This window comes from Biomphalaria glabrata, chromosome 3 (genome assembly GCF_947242115.1).
Source record: "Biomphalaria glabrata chromosome 3, xgBioGlab47.1, whole genome shotgun sequence".
Taxonomy (NCBI): Eukaryota; Metazoa; Mollusca; class Gastropoda; family Planorbidae; genus Biomphalaria; species Biomphalaria glabrata.
The window spans coordinates 23,804,877-23,826,067 of record NC_074713.1 but is presented as its reverse complement, the minus strand read 5'-3'; the positions used below and the strand labels follow the sequence as shown (position 1 = coordinate 23,826,067).

General features: G+C 33.3%; 1 protein-coding gene and 1 long non-coding RNA gene across 2 annotated transcripts in view; one reads left to right on the top strand and one right to left on the bottom strand.

Annotated features, from left to right (window-relative positions):
• Positions 1-5,093: 5,093 nt before the first annotated feature.
• Positions 5,094-21,191, bottom strand: part of LOC106059109 (uncharacterized) — a 132,189-nt gene continuing 116,091 nt past the window's right edge. The window contains exon 3 of the mRNA XM_013216650.2: positions 5,094-5,457. Within this exon, the coding sequence (XP_013072104.2) occupies positions 5,182-5,457 (276 nt within the window). The 3' untranslated portion in view covers positions 5,094-5,181. The remainder of the gene's footprint in view (positions 5,458-21,191) is intronic.
• LOC129925192 (uncharacterized) lies at positions 9,205-17,226 on the top strand. Its single transcript, XR_008776981.1, has 2 exons — positions 9,205-11,448; positions 16,737-17,226. It is a non-coding gene; the product is annotated as an uncharacterized LOC129925192 (long non-coding RNA).

Below are 21,191 nucleotides of genomic sequence, written 5' to 3'. Positions count from 1 at the left end.
GCCATTCCCATTTCCAGACAGAGTTTTTGTAATTTCACATGAATTTATCTTAATTATTTTAAGAAAGACTTTGCATTGGAAAAGTTATAATTCAAACAAAATTTTTCAGTATAAGAGTCATGATTGAGATGAGCTCTAAACCCAGATAATCTTTTCCTAGTCGCCTTTTCCCAACCTTTACTCAATCTGATATTTTTCTAGTTAAATAGGTTTTGGACTATAACTCACAATTTATACTAGAGCTTTCTTAAATACTATTTATCGAATAAGTTTTTTTTCGGCGGCGATCCTCAAAGCAAAAATCTAAATATATGGGGTATCCTATCTTTTCAAGGAACAAATCGGTTTTATTTGGAATGTATTAAGGGCCTATAAATTCATATTAGAATATTTTTCAAGTACAACATTATTCGAAAGGTCCTTTTTTAATAGTATGAATAATGAGCTTTAGGTCAGGAGAATGCGTTTCTGCAGTGAAGAATGCAAGAAAACGCTTTTGGCGTCTGGGCTTCGCCCCGAATTCCATTGGTGAATAATGAGCTGTAGCCTACTTGTCAGGAGAATGCGGTTCTGCAGTGAAAAAAGCAAGAAAACCCTTTTGGCGACTGGGCTTCGCCCCGAACTCCACAAGAGAACCTTATAGCGCTGCCCCAGTTTTTTTGTTTTTCGCCGAAGGTTGAGAAATGCTGCTTTTTTATTCTCATATATATATATATATATATGTATATGTGTGTGTGTGTGTGTGTGTGTGCGCGCGCGCTGTACGCACGTTTATGCGTAGGGTTAGAGTTTACTGGGCGTTAGGGTTTGGAAAAAAATCGTCCCCCCCACTCCAAAGTTCTGGATCCGCTAGTGCTACACACACACATATATATATATATCTATATTATAAAGTAGAATGTGAGGGGTATGTATGTATGTATGTATGTATGTATGTTACTTATAGACATCAAAACCGCTTGACCAATCTTGATAAAACTAGGCAGGAATGTTCCTTGGGTACCAACTTAGACCGTAGTGTATGTATTGTAGCCCTAAAACAAACTTAAGACCCTCAAAAAAAATAAAGTTGTCCGACTCTATTACAGCTATAGTATTTTATGGATCTAGGCCATGTCTACAATGTTGACATGAGAAAAGATAGAAAGGATTTAGACCTAGATCTAATTTTAAGAAATACACTTTGCGCAGATAGTTTTTTACTTTGACACATGAAAATACAAAAGAAGATCCATTGATTTCATTATATAATAAAATTAACCTTCAATTTTGTATTTCAAAAGCATTTTTTACATTAATTAGTTCCTTATATCTGTGATTACAGATTTCCTGACGAACATTCTTTCATTAGACAATTCCGTAATGAATCGCGTACTAAAAATTAATTCGTTTAATTGTTTACTTTATAATCCCATCCCTAGATCTAAAACTCTAATTCAACTCTAAGATGATAAAACTTCTCTTCGAACAGATAGTTTTATACTTTAACACATAAACATATTAATTAAAGTCCATTCATTTCATATTTTGATCAATTAAACATTCAAATTTGGTTTTCTAAAGCTACATTCGTTTACGAAAGCTGCGAAGCCGAGTTGAGATAGGCCTAGATCTATATTCATTCATGAATCGCGTACTAAACATTATTTCGTTTAATTGTTCACTTTATAATCCCATTCATTGAACAAAGCTATCGCTCTTTTCGTTTTTAATAGATAAGAATGTATCGACTTCCTTCGGGTAAACCCATTTTCTCAAAACTAATTTTATTTTCGTAGCGAAACAGAAATAACGTGAAAGGATCATTAGCTACGTTTAACATACATCTAAATCCAATCCACTAGATTATCCAAAAGCATTTTTTACATAAATTAGTTCCTGATATCTACAGATTTCCTGGCGAACATTCTTTCATTAGACATTACCAAATGGTTACACATTAACACATCTCTCTTCTGAGGTCTGAGTCTATTCCTAGGCCTAGGTCTAAAACTCTTACTGAACTCTAAGATGATAAAACTTCTTTTCGCAAACATAGTTTTATGCTTAAACACATAAACATACTAATTATTGTCCATTCATTTCATATTTTAATCAAATTAACATTCAAATTTGTTTTTCTAAAGCATTTTTAATACATTCGTTCGCTGTTCGCTAAAGCTGCGTAGCCGTGTTGAGATAGGCCTATATAAATTCATTCATGAAAAAAGGTCACGCATGCGCAGCACAGAACTCTAGATTAGTGTAGATTTAGATCTACGTCTACCTCAAGATCTACTTTATACTTTATACACATGAACATACAAAATTTAGTCTATTTATCTCAAATTTTAATCAAATATATGTAGGCCTACAAGCAAATGTTTTAATTTGAAAAAAAAAATGGATTTAATTTTAAGCCTATTAGCTATTTTGATTTGATAGCTTCATTCACACTATTTTTACATTGACACATTCGCTTTACTTATTACATTATTATTTCGTTTAATTGTTTACAAAACACTCTCAGTGACTATATCGACAGTAATGCGCAAATAAAGACCCGCGGGTCGCGGGTAACATATGTCTAGTATATCTATATTATAAAGTAGAATGTGAGGGGTATGTATGTATGGATGTATGTTACTTATAGACATCAAAACCGCTTGACCAATCTTGATAAAACTAGGCAGGAATGTTCCTTGGGTACCAACTTAGACCGTAGTGTATGTATTGTAGACCTAAAACAAACTTAAGACCCTCAAAAAAAATAAAGTTGTCCGACTCTATTACAGCTATAGTATTTTATGGATCTAGGCCATGTCTACAATGTTGACATGAGAAAAGATAGAAAGGATTAGACCTAGATCTAATTTTAAGAAATACACTTTGCGCAGATAGTTTTTTACTTTGACACATGAAAATACAAAAGAAGATCCATTAATTTCATTATATAATAAAATTAACCTTCAATTTTGTGTTTCAAAAGCATTTTTTACATTAATTAGTTCCTTATATCTGTGATTACAGATTTCCTGACGAACATTCTTTCATTAGACAATTCCGTAATGAATCGCGTACTAAATATTAATTCGTTTAATTGTTTACTTTATAATCCCATCCCTAGATCTAAAACTCTAATTCAACTCTAAGATGATAAAACTTCTCTTCGCACGGATAGTTTTATACTTTAACACATAAACATATTAATTAAAGTCCATTCATTTCATATTTTGATCAAATAAACATTCAAATTTGGTTTTCTAAAGCTACATTCGTTTACGAAAGCTGCGAAGCCGAGTTGAGATAGGCCTAGATCTATATTCATTCATGAATCGCGTACTAAAAATTATTTCGTTTAATTGTTCACTTTATAATCCCATTCATTTAACAAAGCTATCGCTCTGTTCGTTTTTAATAGATAAGAATGTATCGACTTCGGGTAAACCCATTTTCGCAAACCTAATTTTATTTTCGTAGCGAAAGAGAAATAACGTGAAAGGATCATTAGCTACGTTTAACATACATCTAAATCCAATCCACTAGATTATTTAAAAGCATTTTTTACATAAATTAGTTCCGAATATCTGTGACTACAGATTTCCTTGCGAACATTATTTCATTAGACATTTCCAAATGGTTACACATTAATAACACATCTCTCTACTGAGTCTATTCCTAGGCCTAGGTCTAATAAAACTCTTATTGAACTCTAAGATGATAAAACTTCTTTTCGCAAAGATAGTTTTATGCTTTAACACATAAACATACTAATTATTGTCCATTCATTTCACATTTTAATCAAATTAACATTCAAATTTGTTTTTCTAAAGCATTTTTAATACATTCGTTCGCTGTTCGCTAAAGCTGCATAGCCGTGTTGAGATAGGCCTATATAAATTCATTCATGAAAAAAGGTCACGCATGCGCAGCACAGAACTCTAGATTAGTGTAGATTTAGATCTACGTCTACCTCAAGATCTACTTTATACTTTATACACATGAACATACAAAATTTAGTCTATTCATCTCAAATTTTAATCAAATATATGTAGGCCTACATGCAAATGTTTTAATTTGAAAAAAAATGGATTTAAGCCTATTAGCTATTCTGATTTGATCGCTTCATTCACACTATTTTTACATTGACACATTCGCTTTACTTATTACATTATTATTTAATTGTTTACAAAACACTCTCAGTGACTATATCGACAGTAATGCGCAAATAAAGACCCGCGGGTCGCGGGTAACATATGTCTAGTATATATATATATATAGATATATAGATAGATAGATAGAAAGTTAGATAGATAGATAGATCGATTGATAAATAGATAGATAGATAGATAGATAGATAGATAGATAGATAGATAGATAGTTAGATAGATAGATTGATAGATAGATAGATAGATAGATAGATAGATAGATAGATAGATAGATAGATAGATAGATAGATAGATATTGGCGGGTGGGGGAAGAAAAAAATATCTCCCCCCCCCGAAAAAAAAAATCCTGGCTACGCCTATGCACTTGTTAGTATATTATCTGAATTAATTTATCATTTTAACTAGACATATACGATAACATATAAACAATATGTTTAATTAATGCAGCGCAAAGATTTATTGTACAATTTTATTTAAAAAATTAATAACTCTTTTGAATTTGTAAATAGCTCTAAAAACTTTAATAAATAATGCTGCTTTTCTACCTTAAGACAAATCTCGTGTGCGCTGTGTGTGTGTGTGTGCGTGCGTGTGCTGTGTGTGTGTGTGCGTGTGAAAGGGAGTGCTATTGCACATTTCTTATTCCATATGCTGGGACAAATATTTATAAGTTCTCTTTTACCATTGGGGCTAAATCAGATAGGAAAACCAATGGCTTAGTCGAGTTTAAGTCTCTGATTAACATGCACTAGATTTACACATGAATACGTGTTGGACGTAATTATCTTATTCTTTGAAAATCCCTTCTATTATATCTTGTGCTCACCCTCCAGTTGATGAATGATTGTCACATGACCAAAAAATGATTTTTACTCGACCAAACAAACAATTGTCACATGACCAAACAAATGGACGTAATGAGACAAAAAAACAACAGAAGACGTGTACTTTGAAAAAAAAAAAGGTTTTTGTTATAATTTATATTTTGTGAAAAACATGCCGATCAAAAACGACGCATGTTTACGCGCCTGCGTCATCCTAGCCTCTTGAGCCAGCTGCTTCGGATGTACTGGGTGGAGCACTTGGACGGCCCTTCGTCGATGATGTCTGCGTCTGTCAGGCGGCAGTCCCTGCAGCACGCGGCCATGTTATAGATGTCCACGCCATAAGTGTCGAAGCATGAGAAGCATCCCATGATGCAGGACATCTTCACCTGATTGGGGTTGCACTCTAAGCCGTTGGTGGCCCTTGCAAGGACCCCGTGAAACGCCATCAGAGTGACCAGGAAGAGCAAGAATAGTCCTCGTATCTAGAAGAGAAACGAAGATTAGTTAAAAAAAGTTTGGGCTCTGTCAGATGTTTCTAAGTCTAATTGTTAGAACCTTTTCTTAAGAATGCAATAACGTTTCTTGATTTGGAAATATCCATTTACCAATTACTTTTGGTAATATGTTTCAAATTCAAAGCTTTAAAGTATTTCATGTTGAGATAATTGGCTATCGCTTATTAAAATATTGAGATCAGTATATATCAATAACATGTTATATTTCTAACTATCGAGAGATCTATATCTTTATAAGGTTGTGTTAATGACAATTTGCAATGACTGAAATTTATTTGTTACATGACTCTCATCACTCCTACGACCTTACTTCCGGTAGTACTTTCCTCGTGTTCACTTTGTACATTTTTACGCTAAATCACCAATGTACCAAAAGGTGCATAAGTTATCTTTGCCGAGTGATCTGAAAAGTTTCAGACCAAACAAGTTTTTTTTTTTTCATTAAATAATATTTTTTTCTCTCTTTAATCTTTTCTTCCTATGCAGTATGTCTCTCCGACCCCCCCCCCCCCCATCCTAACCGTATACAATATTAGACCTATATAGGGTCTCTCCTTAATTGAGTAGTACTTTCCGAGGAGAGAAATCTTACTCTACGGATGATTTATTCACTTTAGTCACAACCATTTGATGGGAAAAGCTAGAAACTATTGAGTAAATACAAGCCAAACGTCATTCACACACTGTTTTTTCCCGCTCAAATACCAGGCTTCCATTTTTTCCCTTCATACATTTTGTAATCCTCTTTGAATATCTTACAAAAAAACAAAACAAACTAAACTGAGCTCGTATGCCATATGGTATTAGATACATTCGGAAAAATCAAAACGTCACCGATGTATTTTTATTTATGTAAATCTACTTCGAGCAAGTGATTCTTTAAAAGAAAGTTTTTTTTTTTAACCAATAAATTAAATTAAAAACAAGGTTACAAAGACAGTTTGTGTGGAAACACAAACTCAAAGTGGTCCACCCAGGCAGGTAAAAAGGAAGGTTCCAATATTTTCAGTAAGAACATCAGAATGGAAATCTATCACAAACAAATGACAGAGAAGAATGAAGAAATAAGGTTGACAGATCTTGTGTGGTGCCCCAGCGGCCCAACAGACCAAAGGATAGGTGAAATTGATCGTGAAGTTAGATGTGAACCTGGCCTAACTGATGTCTTATAATGAATATCTAATTGATCTAATTGTTTTGTATAGGGTCCATCTCTTATTCAAATCCTTTAGTCAACTGTGCTATTTTAATAATTTCACGCTGCAGTTCACGCGATAATATGAAAACTACTTATTTATTGTTGTTTTAAATTATGTCCAACTAATATGCATACTAAATAGATTTTTTTCTCTTTAAAAAAAGAAATTTTTTTTTGGGGTGTAAATGTAGTAGATCTAGTTACTATGACAGTACTTATATACATAACTTAGCAATAGAAATGTAATAAAAAATATTTTTGACGAAAAATCTAAAACCATTTGCATAAATATGCTAAAAATATGGTAATTTACTATTTCCTCTTTTAAAGAGCCTCCCGTGTTTCTTACTATTAATAGTGATTAGTTGTAAAAGTGGTGTATTGTTTTGATTAAAAAATTAGATTTTTTGCTTTCAGAAAAGAAAAAAGTAGCCGTTGAATAGAACTTTGAATGGTCTAATATATTATGGTGTTAGATTTTCACTAACTTTTCTAGTTTACGAGATCTAAACGGGACAGACGGACAGACAGACATTTCACACAAAACTAATTGCGTCTTTTCCCCTTTCGGAGGTTGCTAAAAATGCTGAAAAAAAACTAATTCCATTTTGAATTATGGATTATTTTTCAACTAAAACTAATCTGAACCCCCCCTCCCCTCCTTATTAGCGTCCCTTCACTTTCGTCGCTCAAGTTTACATCTAAAAAAATATATAATTATTTTTACCTCCTCTTCCCCCCCTCCCATTAGCTAAGTAATATCCACCATACAAATAGTAAAAATATCATCATGAGCCTCCCACCCCAAGCTCCCAAACATAACACTGTACTAGAAACATGGACACAGGTAAGCAGCTTATACAGAAATAAAGTGTGTGTTGTTACCTGACCAGTTAACAATGAACGTACTCTTTCAACTAGTCTGTTTAGACATAATCGGTTTCATTAAAATTGTAAGTGAGAGAGAGAGAGAAGAGAAAGAATGGAAGGAGAGGAGAATGAAAGATAGTAGGAGGTAAAGCAGAAGGAAAGATAGTCGGAGGTAAAGCAGAAGGAAAGGAAATAGAAAAAGTAAAGAGTTAGAAAGAGACAGAGAGAGGTAGAGTTCAAGAAGAAGAGAACTGGGGCCAATGAGAGAAGGAATGAGAGAAATGAGAGAAGGAATGAGAGAAATGAGAGAAGAAATGAGAGAAATGAGAGAAATGAAAGAAGAAATGAGAGAAATGAGGCTTCTTACTTTACACAAAGGGGATTTTCAAAAAGATCATTACAAACGTCCATGCGCTATATGTATCTAGAATGTCCCTCGCATAATACTATTGAGCAGGGCTTCTTTTTGGATACTTTGGATACTTCAATGAACCCGGGCCCACGACCATTAGGGGCCCACAGCCACAGTAACAACGGCGCCAATGGGCTCCTTGCCCATGAGTCATGAGCAGCTGGGGCGTGACCTCCGTGACCCCTATGTCGAAGGCGCCGGCTGGGGCCACCATGAAAACTTGGAGATGACACCAAAGTGAAACAATAGGCCGAAATGCATTTTTAGTAAAAACCTATAATAAATAGAATTTAAAAAGCTCTCTCAAAATATACTGAAAGTTGTAGCAAAATTTATATTAACTTCAAAACATTCACCTGTGTTTGAAGCTCTAGTCTAAGGAACTGCTTTCCGTCAGGTTTATTGTAAATTGTAATGGTGGCTAGTCCTAATAGTGCATTTGAGGAGACAATCGCTTCCATAGCGTCACATTGTTTTCTTCTCCTTTATGTTCATAAAAACATTGACAGTTGGCTATTACAGGAATGGGGGGGGGGAGAGTTTTTGGTTACTAAAATATTACTGTGTTGTACAGGGAAAAAGGGGGGAGGAGGGGGACACTATTTATTAGGTCAAAAGGAATAGTTAGTCCTGATAGTCACGAATTAAAATTTAGATACAGATGCTAATTATTCAATTTTCTCAAAGCATAATCATTTTATTTTATTTTGTATTTGAAACCTGTAAAATCAGCATCATATATCCAGTATACGGCGGTGTTAAATTTAATACTAGTAAGAGTGATTTCGTAACTGAATTACTAATATGTGTAGTAGACATTCAAACAGAGAGACTATGTCCTCAGAAATCTTCATCACATTGTTTTGTTGTCTTCTGCATTGCATAAAAGTGTTAATGTAATTATTAGGACAGAATAAAAAAAAAAAAGGTGAAATCTAAATTTAGATAAATGAAAATAACATTAAGTATTTAGCAAGGCAAAGAAACATCAGAGTGTTACATAGGACTCGTTCAAATTCAATATGTTTGTGCTATTGCAATTAATGAGGAAACGAATTGGGGAGCAGTTTTATAACAAAATCTAGAAGATAGATGACTAAATGAATGGAATAGTGCAGCGATGCCCAGCCTAATTCGACCTGCGGGCCATTTTCGTTTCTGACACTCGTGTCGCGGGCCACATCAACGAATAGATAGAAATCTATATTATAAAGTAGAATGTGAGGTGTATGTATTGTTAGACACCTTATTTATATAGGTTAGTTATTTTAGTTATTTAGCGACGCACCATAGTAGACACATATTGAACGGGACTAGTGACGTTTGGGATATGTTGGGTTAGAGACCGGAAAATCAGTTAGCGATAGAACATTCCAGGGTAACGACGTGTTTAGTGACAGAGACTTCTACTGTGGCCTTTTATCATAATAAATATATATTAACTTGTTCATCATCGTTGACTACATCTCTTCACCTGTTACAATCGATGTGCCAGTTCTTGTTTGTGTTGTTGGTCAACTACACGTAATACACCCGAACAATTACACCCAAACGATTGCAGAGTAATTGGTTGACTTCAAGACAGCCTGAACTAGCAACATCACAGTGGCGACCCCGAACCTCGAAGCCGAACCTCGAAGCCGAACATCGTACCGGACCTCGAAGCAGAACGTTTACTCAGGTGAGGGTCGTGCACTCGAAGATATAAGATTTCATCGGAGTACGGCTGAACACAGCAGTATCGCAGGGTGACTTTGTTCTAGATCTACATACAGTCGTCGCCTGTTTGATCGCACGTTCAACGAGCCGTTAACTCAGGGTGACCTTCGTCAGGACCGTAATCATCGCAACGCCTGATCTTCATATGCTGAACCGACCTACAACCAGAGAAACCGTTCATTCATAACGGGTGAGAGATCGTTAGTGAACCTGTTGGACATATTTTTTCTTCGTCGTAGGAGCCACGTCGAGTATCAAGTTTTACCTCGTCAGTTTCGAGAAGGACAGTTTGCCCGCTGTCAGAAATATTGTGAGTACTACAAGTTTGGTAGCTAACTAAATCGAAATCGCTCTGTCGTCTTACCCTTGGAGAGATTCTTGTGGAGCAGTTTGCTCATTGAACCGGTTGCTTGCCACGTTTATAACGGTCACTGTGTTTAACCTTTGGAAGGTTAGTGAAGTAATCTTTATCAGTACTGAACATTGATATATCTAGTATTCGTCGGTCTAGACCATATCTAGACTTGTTAGCAGTGAAGTTGTGGAAACAGCTACATCCACTTAATTTCGTTGAAAACCGTTAATCGTCTAACGGAACGTCGTCGGAGGTGACCTTGGTTTCACCTAGTCTACATTGGACAGTTGGTCTAGTGAAGCAGAGTACAACAGCAAACTTCGTCGTACTACCAGAGTAGCAGCAGAGGCAGTGAACTATTTTAGAGAACCGTTATTCGTCAGCCCAGATCAAGTCATCGTCAAGAAAGTCGTTATTCGTCAGCCCAGATCAAGTCATCGTCAAGAAAGTCGTTATTCGTCAGCCCAGATCAAGTCATCGTCAAGAAATTCGTTATTCGTCAGTCGTCCAGATCAAGTTGTCGTCAAGAGACTGTTATTTGTCAGTAATCATCTACACAAGTCAAGTCATCGCTAGAAGAACCGTTAACCTATTCGTCAGTAACTGTGTATACAAAGTCGTCGGAACTACACATACGGTCATCAACAGTCGTCAAAGAAACTGGAACATTTTGCTGTGGCATATCAGGACATCTGTGGCATTACGTGGGATACTGGTAGCACCGGAGAACAGAGTCAGAACTGGAAGAGAGGCAGTGGAATTTGTTGTGATCTAGCATATTCGGGAGTCCGAACAAAGGGATCTTTCTTATCAAAAGCTAAGTGCCATTTTTCTTATTAGTATATGTTTAGATTGCCCTTAGAAATAGATTTTGTCTAAATTTGGTACGTTAGCCTGAGTAAAATCAGGTGGTGCGCCTTAAAACCCGTCGGGGTAGAAGACGTAATTTAGATGAAAAGCTATATTATATATTTAGGATTGTAATTTGTTTTGTTTGTGTAAACGTCATATCCGTTGTTGCCTGGTTACTTCGTGACGTTATCATTGTGTGCCATATTGTCACATCCCAACCCATAGTGATAGTCTCATTTAATTATTTCATTTGTGTATATTATTTTAAATTATTTATTTTTATTAATTTAATTAGATCTGTATTTTTTTTTTTCACTTAATGATAGAAAGTGCGGGTAGGATTCTTTTACTGTGAATCAGACTAAAATAATTTTAGTTTGAGCGGTTAAAATCAAATATGATTTTGCCATGAGAATAATGCCGAAACTGGCTATGTAGTCAAACACTATCGTCTGGCTAAATCTAGATCTGCAAATTGTTGTACATCTCTTTGGTACAATTTAATTATCTAGACTCTACTTTGAAATATTATTAAGTTGAAGATGAATGAAGGTAGTACATTCTAGATATATATATCTTGTTGAAGATATATTTGACATTGTATAAACATATTTGTTTTATACGGTTAAATAGAACCATAATCTACTCTAGATCTAGACTCTAGACAGTCTTTGAATTTACTCTAAACACTTCACTGTGACTTCAGTCATACCAGATTTTAAAATTGATCATAGTTATTCATACTAGATCTAAAAGTCATAGTGCTCTTGATAACTAGATCTAAATGGTAATATTATACATACTATAATATACTGGATTTAAATTTGTGTGTAATACTAGATCTAATATACAGATTTGAATATAACCATAATAACTCAGACTAGATTTATACATTTACTAAATCTATAGATAGAGACATACCATTTAAAATTTGTATAAAAGTGTGGAAAAACTTAAATATAAAATAAGTTTAAAGTATAGCCATAACTAATATAGGCCAAGTAAAAATATATATAAAATATAAAACACAATGGCTACATCATCATATGTGGACCTTAAGGAGGTTAAGGAAACAGCTATGCAGGATGGAAAGGCCATGGAGTTAAAAGGAAAGGACTTAGCAGCTTATGTACAGCAAGTGGTGAAGGAAGAAACGGAACGTCAAAGACAAGAGATAGAAAGACAAGAAGAACGTCAAAGACAAGAGATAGAGAGACAAGATAGGATCAGAAAGGAAGAATATGAGAAGCAAAAAGAGGACCGAGAACATGAAGCTAAAATGGAGAAGATGAGATTGGATGCAGCACAAGCCAGAGCCCAAACTGAACAAGGAAATAACACTAATAACTCAAATAATTATACCACTCAAAGAGACAACCCTAATTCACAAACATGGCTAAAGAGAAAAATACAAAGTTTTGATGAACAGAAGGATGACATTGGTGATTTCCTGAAAAGATATGAGGCAAAAATGTCTACATTTAATATGCCTGAAGAAGAATGGTCTGAAATACTGATAGACTTTGTTCATGGTCAAGCTCTAACAATATGCCAAAATCATGACCATCATATTGATGATAGCTATCAGGTTTTAAAAAGAGAATTATTGAATGCATATGGTCATAATGCTACAACTTTTAGAAAGAAATATTTTGACAATATACCATCATTAGGAATAGAACCCCAAACCACCATTAATATGGAAAAGGATTTCTTCAATAAGTGGGTAAAATTAGAAAAAGTGAATAACTCTTATGAAGGATTAAAAAATTTTATTCTAGTGGACAACTTTGTAAATAAATGTGATCCTCAATTACAATCTTTTATTAGAGAAAGAAACCCAAAAACTATAGATGAAATAACAGAAATAATGAGAGTATACAAAAATGCCTATCCAAATAAACCATTTTCTGATAGGGATAAGAGCAAAGTAGATTTAATAGGATACACCAAAGAAAATGTTGATAGAAGTAGAAATAGAAACAGATCAAATAGTGGAAATAGAAAATATAGTGAAATAACCTGTTTTAAATGTCAAGGAAAAGGTCATATAGCAGCTAACTGTAGAAGAGGGAATAGTAGGTCTGGAAGTAGAAATAGATACAATGAACAAAATAACAATAGATATAGGAGTAGAGATAGGAATGACAGGGGAAATTATAGAAATAGAAGTTACAGTAGGGAATACAAAAATAAAGGTACAGATAGGATATATTTCATGGAAGGAAATAGGAACAATTTTGCAGTGTACCCAGGGTTTGTAGATAGAATTCCGGTGGAATTAATCAGGGATTCAGGTTGTAACACTTTGGCAGTAAAAACTAAATTTGTCAAACCTCATTGGTATAAAGGGTTTACTAGGAAAGTAGAATTAGCAGATGGCACCGTAAGGGAATTTAAAGCTATAAGAGTATACATTGAAACTCCATTTTTCACTGGTTATTGTGATGGCATTGCAATACCAGAAATGAGATATGATATGTTAGTAGGAAACATAAAAGGAGTTAAAGAATGTTCAAGAAAAGAATTAGAAGACTGGCAAAACAAATACAAAAACATAAGACAAAATCATGAAAACATAGAAACACAAAATATAACAAGTATGATAATAACAAGATCAATGGATAAAAAAGATGAGAAACAGGAAAATACAATAAATGTAATAAGTAATGATAAAGAAAAAGAAACCAGTAATGTAATACAAATAGAAAATACAGATGTTAAGGAAAGAGAGATAGAAAATGAAACACAAAATAGTCTTGAAACACAAATATTTCAAAGTGAAAAAGAAACAACACCCACATTTGCATTAGAACAAATGAATGACAATATTATTGGGAAAATTTATTCGAGAATATCAGATAAAAACAATAATAATCCAATGGAGAAATTTTGCATAGAGAATAAAATATTGTTTAGACAAACAAGTAATGATAATAAGAAAATAAAACAACTTGTCTTACCACAGAAATATTGGAAAGATGTTTTAATCATGACACATGATAATAATTTAGCAGCACATAGGGGAGTAAAGAAATGTTATAGGAATTTGTCAAAACAAGTATTTTGGCCCAAAATGAAAGCAACAATCAACAAATACATAAACTCATGTGACATATGTCAAAAGAGATCTAACAAAAGCCTAGTGAATAAAGCACCTATTCAAGAAATGGATGAACCTACAGCACCATTTCAGAAAGTATCTATTGATTTAATAGGTCCTTTAATTCAAACTGAAAATAATAACAAATACATTCTAACAGTAATAGACATGTTTAGTAGATACCCAGAGGCAATCCCATTATCAAATACAAGTGCAGAGAATATCATTAATGCCATAACTCAAAAAGTAATTACAAGACATGGTATACCTAAAATTATATTGAGTGATCAGGGATCTCAGTTTAAGTCAGAACAATTTAAGAAATGGAATAAACAATACAATATACAACACATATACTCTTCGGTTTACCACCCAGAGAGTGGTTCATTAAAAAGATCACTAACAAAAATAATTCAGAATAATCAGAACAAGTGGGATCATTACATTAACTATGTACTATTTGCTCATAGAAACAACATCCATGAAGCAACACAATTTTCACCATATGAAATAATACATGGAAGAAAACCCAGAGATGAATTAGATGTTTTTAAAGAAAATCTAATAGACAATGAGAATAAATTAAATAATGACAGTGAAACAACAATCACAACAGAATTAAAAGAAATATGGACTCAAGCATATAACAACAATAAGAAGTATAAACAAAGTGCTCATGAGAATCTAAATAAGAAAAGACAATTGAAAACACTAGAAGTAGGAAACAATGTATTAATATTGATAAATGACCTGAAAAATAAAATTGGTAAACAATGGAAAGGTCCATTTAAAGTGATAAAACAAATTAGTGATGTGAATTATCAAATTGAAATAAATGGGAAAACTAAAACATATCACATAAATAATTTGAAATTGTATCATGATAGAGAAGATGAATTAATACAAAACATTCAGGAGGAAATAGAAAATACATTTTCAGAAAGAGAAGAATGCTTGATGATAATAACAAATGAAAATCATAATGAAAATGATATTAAGGAAATACCTGTAATAGAAACAAAAGAGAATCAAACTTGGCAAAAGATTAATCTTAATAATTTAACTAAGGAAAAGTCAAAAGATATAACTAAAATAATACAGGAATACAAAGAAATTTTTTCCAGCATACCAGGAAAAACTAATATTATTAAACATGACATTAAAGTAACAGACACAAAACCTATCAAGCTTAAGCCATATAGAATACCGCTACATTTACAAGACAAAGTAAAGAAAGAAATAGACAATTTACTAGAATCAGGTATAATTGAACCATCAACATCTCCTTATGCTTCACCAATTGTGATAGCCAAAAAGAAGAATGGAGATATAAGGTTATGTATTGATTATAGGAAACTTAACAACATCACAGAATTTGACCCATATCCAATGCCAAATATAGAGGATATTTTACATAAATTAAATGGAGCAAAATTTTTTACTAAATTAGATTTAACTAAAGGTTATTGGCAAATACCTTTAACAGAAAATGCAAAACCTTACACAGCATTTGTAACACCATATGGTATTTTTCAATGGAATTATATGAGTTTTGGATTAGTAAATGCACCTGCCACATTTAATAGAATGATGAACATGATAATTGGAAACAAAGAAAATGTTATTTGCTATTTAGATGACATATGTATTTTTAATAATAGTTGGGAGGAACATTTGGTAGATGTAAAAGAAGTATTCAAAATAATAAAAGAAAGTGGACTTACAATTCAAGCAGAAAAAGTAGAAATAGGATTGGAGGAAATAATTTTCTTAGGACATAAAATAAATAACAACATGATTAGCCCTATTGAAGATAACATAAAGAAAGTACTTAATATTGAAATACCTACAACAAAAAGACAAATTAAAAGTATATTGGGAATAGTAAATTATTACAGAAAGTTTATAAAAAACTTAGCAGAAATAGTGAATCCACTAAATGACTTACTTAAAAAAGGAAAACCTCAAAAAGTAGTTTGTAATGAGGAATGTGTGAAAGCTATTGACAGAATTAAAGATGTTTTTAGTCATGAACTAATATTAAGACTACCTGATAAAGACAAAATATTTTATGTCACAACTGATGCATCTGGTAATGCTATTGGTGGTTGTTTAATGCAGAACTATGATAACTTACATCCTATATTATATGTAAGCAGAAAATTGTCAGAGGCAGAAAAAAAATATAGTGTCATTGAAAGAGAAGCCTTAGCTGTAATATGGGTAATTACTAAGCTAGAGAGCTATTTAATAGGAAGGAAATTCATATTATTAACTGATCATAAACCTATTCAGTATATACAGCAAAAGAGCATGAAAAACAGTCGTGTTTATAGATGGTTCTTAGCACTACAGGAGTATAAATTTGAAGTGAAAGCTATTAGTGGAGCTGTGAATATTGTAGCTGATTTATTGTCTAGAATGACATTGAAGTGAAACAGTTTTGTAAATAAACTATGATTATATTGATTATGTAATATATATTAATATATTGACACCATTTATATGTTATGAAAAGGGAGATAAGTAAAGTTGATGTTAAGCATTTAAAAGTAAGTATGGATATATTTTTTTTTGTGTGAATCATTTCATATATCATTGACGAAAGTTAGTTCTATGGAAAAGGGTGAGTATAAAAGAAAAATGGACAAAAGCGTATAAAAGGGTGGTAAGAAAAAATGTATTGAATGTGTAAATAAAGTCTGTAATTGTTTTTTGAAATATTGTATTTTATCAGATTACTGCCAGTGAAGAACATTTGAGATGTGTAGGACATGCCCATATGCCACATTTTCCTCTATGATGAACTGTATACCAATGAAGATGATTCTGGAATGTTATGAACTGTTATGAACATTGACATGAATATGAGGAACTGTCAAGATGAAGATGTCAAGATGAAGAGATCAAGATTTTATGTTTGTGGTCTTCCCCTTAAATTGAAAATGCCCTTGTAAGACTTGACAGTAGTGGAAAAATATTGACATATTTTTTTTTCAAGGGGGGGAGGAATCTGTTAGACACCTTATTTATATAGGTTAGTTATTTTAGTTATTTAGCGACGCACCATAGTAGACACATATTGAACGGGACTAGTGACGTTTGGGATATGTTGGGTTAGAGACCGGAAAATCAGTTAGCGATAGAACATTCCAGGGTAACGACGTGTTTAGTGACAGAGACTTCTACTGTGGCCTTTTATCATAATAAATATATATTAACTTGTTCATCATCGTTGACTACATCTCTTCACCTGTTACAATCGATGTGCCAGTTCTTGTTTGTGTTGTTGGTCAACTACACGTAATACACCCGAACAATTACACCCAAACGATTGCAGAGTAATTGGTCGACTTCAAGACAGCCTGAACTAGCAACATCACAGTATGTATGTTACTTATAGACATCAAAACCGCTTAACCAATCTTGATAAAACTAGACAGGAATGTTCCTTGGGTACTAACTTAGACCGTAGTGTATGTATTGTAGCCCTAAAACAAACTTAAGACCCTCAAAAAAAAAGTTGTCCGACTCTATTACAGCTATAGTATTTTATGGATCTAGGCCATGGTTAACAATCTTGACATGAGAAAAGATCGAAAGGATTTAGACCTAGATCTAATTTTAAGAAATACACTTTGCGCACATAGTTTTTTACTTTGACACATGAAAATACAAAAGAAGATCCATTGCTTTCATTATGTAATAAAATTAACCTTCAATTTTGTGTTTCAAAAGTATTTTTTACATAAATTAGATCCTGATATCTGTGACTATAGATTTCCTGGCGAACATTCTTTCATTAGACATTACCAATTGGTTACACATTAACATATCTCTCTACTGAGTCTGTTCCTAGGTCTAGGTCTAAAACTCTTATTGAACTCTAAGATGATAAAACTTCTTTTCGCAAAGATAGTTTTGTGCTTTAACACATAAACATACTAATTATTGTCCATTCATTTGATATTTTAATCAATTTAACATTCAATTTTTTTTCCTAAAGCATTTTTAATACATTCGTTCGCTGTTTGCTAAAGTTGCGTAGCCGTGTTGAGATAGGCCTATATTCATTCATGAAAAAAGGTCACGCATGCGCAACACAGAATGAACTCTATAAAAGCCAATTTTTAACTCTAGATTAGTGTAGATTTAGATCTATGTCTACCTCAAGATCTACTTTATACTTTATACACATGAACATACAAAATTAAGTCTATTCATCTCAAATTTTAATCAAATATATGTAGGCCTACAAGCAAATGTTTTAATTTGAAAAAATGGATTTAAGCCTATTAGCTTTTTTTTTTTTTTGATAGCTTCATTCACACTATTTTTACATTGACACATTCGCTTTACTTATTACATTATTATTTAATTGTTTACAAAACACTCTCAGTGACTATATCGACAGTAATGCGCAAATAAAGACCCGAGGGTCGCGGGTAACATATGTCTAGTATAAATTTGACTTGAAACTATTGTATTAGAAACACGTGGATCTAGTACTAGCATTGATTCATGGGATATGTGAAATTTATCTTTTTTACACGTCAGAAATAGGCTTCATTTCTCTACTTAAAATGTGAGCAACATTGTTGATATCTTTACCACCGACTCATTTTCTTATGTCTTTTAGGTAAATATTCTGATAAATCCTCCGAGCTCTAGGCGTAGTTGAACAATCTTATATTCACGGCTCAAACCAAGAAGAACGCTATGTTTCATGAATGCTATGATTTTTTAAAATAATGCCGTTTGTATGCAGTGTTTGTTTGAAACAACCACAATTTCAATATAACACAAATATGTTGGCTTATTATTGTGAAAAAAAACAACAAACAAATTTATCCGTTCACTTTTCCTGGTGAATTCCACAATAAAACTTAAAAATGTTAAAGGTCATGGTACCAATACATTTGAGAAAAAGTGAGTCACCTAACGTAGGTAAAAATACGTTTTTCAAAATTTTTTTTTTGGATAAAGGAAAGGGATTTTCTACACTTTGTGCCTACCTTTCGGCGGGCCGGATGGAATCACGTTGCGGGCCGGATATTGCCCGCGGGTCGTATTTTGGACATCCATTGAATTGTTTCTTTCACTAACCAATGCTTGGTGTTTAGTTGAAACTTGGTTCATAGCTTTTAAAGAAAGTTAACACCATTATATTAAAACAAAAACCTCTGAAATGTGCTAGGAGTATTGAAGTTGGACAGGAAAACAAAGCCCCAGCATATATTCAATACGAAACAATAGACCTGATGGGCAATGCAGCTCTGGCAAAAGTACCACTACGATAGGACAAGACAAATAAAAAGTGGATCAAATTAGTATTACCTTTTTTAAATACTGTTTAGTGATCTCCGATGACAAAACATCAGCAACAAAAAATAGCAATTCGATTGTCATTTCTATGTTTTCATAATTGTGAGAACAAATGGCGTAGCATCCATGGCGCGAAGGGGTTCAATGAACCCGGGCCCACGTCCATTTAGGGGCCCACACCCGATGGTGTAACAACCATGGGGGTATGGCCGGATTTACTTCTATACAACTAAGCTCTAGCTTAGGGCCTATAAGAAATATTTAGTAGTTAAATACAATATCTGGACTTATATATGGGGCCCCATATTTCATATAGCAGAAGGCCTACTGAACTCTAAAAGTAAATGGCAATGCGTGGCGCGTAGGGGTTTTATATTGCCTGATCCCATGGCTAATGACCAATTGTGGCCTGCACTACACTTCAATTTTGTAAAAATAATTGTTAAAAAAATAAAATTTTCTTAAAATATCCTAAACGTCATATCAAGCTTTATATTAACATTAAAACATCAACATATTTTTTTACATACAATAACAACTGAGAAGAGTTTTGAACCCAAATCTTATTTTCCTAGTCACCTTTTTCCAACTTTTCCTCATACTGATACTTTTCTATTGTATAACTGACAATATACACTAGAGTCTAATTGGTCCACTTAATTTCTCCTCCCACTTCCAAAATTTTTTGTTTAGAGTTTTGAATTATAGTTCTGTAACAAAACAAAGTAACAAACATGCCTATTGAACAAAATGTATCACTTACACATGAGCTTTTTTTTTAAAATGTATTTTTCGAATATTTTATTTCTGCAGCGATCCTCAAAGTTTTAATCTAACAATGTGGGGTATCTTATCTTTTCAAGGAACAAATCGGTTGTATTAGCAATGTAGTAAGGGCCTGTAAATTCATATTAGAATATTTTTCAAGTAAGAAAATCATTCAAAAGGTCCTTTTTCAATAGGATGAATACTGAGCTGTAGATGTCAGGAGAATGCATTTCTGCAGTGAAGAATGCAAGAAAACGATTTTGGCGTCGGGGATATTCCAGCGCTCCCCCAGATCCCCTAACTGTTAAGAGAAAGGCCTCAACATATTTTGTGTTTTCTTTTTTTTTTTTTGCCGAAGGTTGAAAAATACTGCTTTATTTTTTAATTCTAATATATAGGCCTATATATATATATATATATATATATATATATATATATATATATATATATATATATATATATATATATATATATATATATATTTATATATATATATATATTATACGAGCGTTTATACTTAGGGTTAGGGTTTACTGGGCGTTATGGTTAGGGTTTGGAAACCCTCCTCCCATTCCAAAGTTTTGGATCCGCTAGTGGCTTCACATGTAACAGAAGCACTAGTAATACTGATTTTGTTTGGTATGAGACAAAACTGGTGTAGAATCTAATTTTGTGTAAAAGTGTTTATGTGCTTACACATTAAGGTAGGCTTTGATAACAATGGCATATTTGAAGTTGTTACATCAACTCTTAATTAAAGAGCTAAGACAAGAGCTTCGGTATCGAGGTTTAAAACCCGTTGGTAGCAGGGAAACGCTCACGGCTCGTCTCTTGCAAGCCTTGGTCGGTGAAGAATAAGATCCGGAAACTTACCAATTTGAAATTGAACCTGGGATTGTTGAGGTCATTGGCGAGTACCAGGACTATAGGGATGCATTTAATGAACAAATGAACATGATTAGGAACATGATGAGGAACATGATGTGGAACAAGGTAGATGAAAGACATTATAAAGTAGAACGATTTCCGCCCAAGTCTAGAGCTGAGATGGAGATGCTGTACTCAAGGCAGATGTCCTTTGTGTTTGTCATGTCTGCGT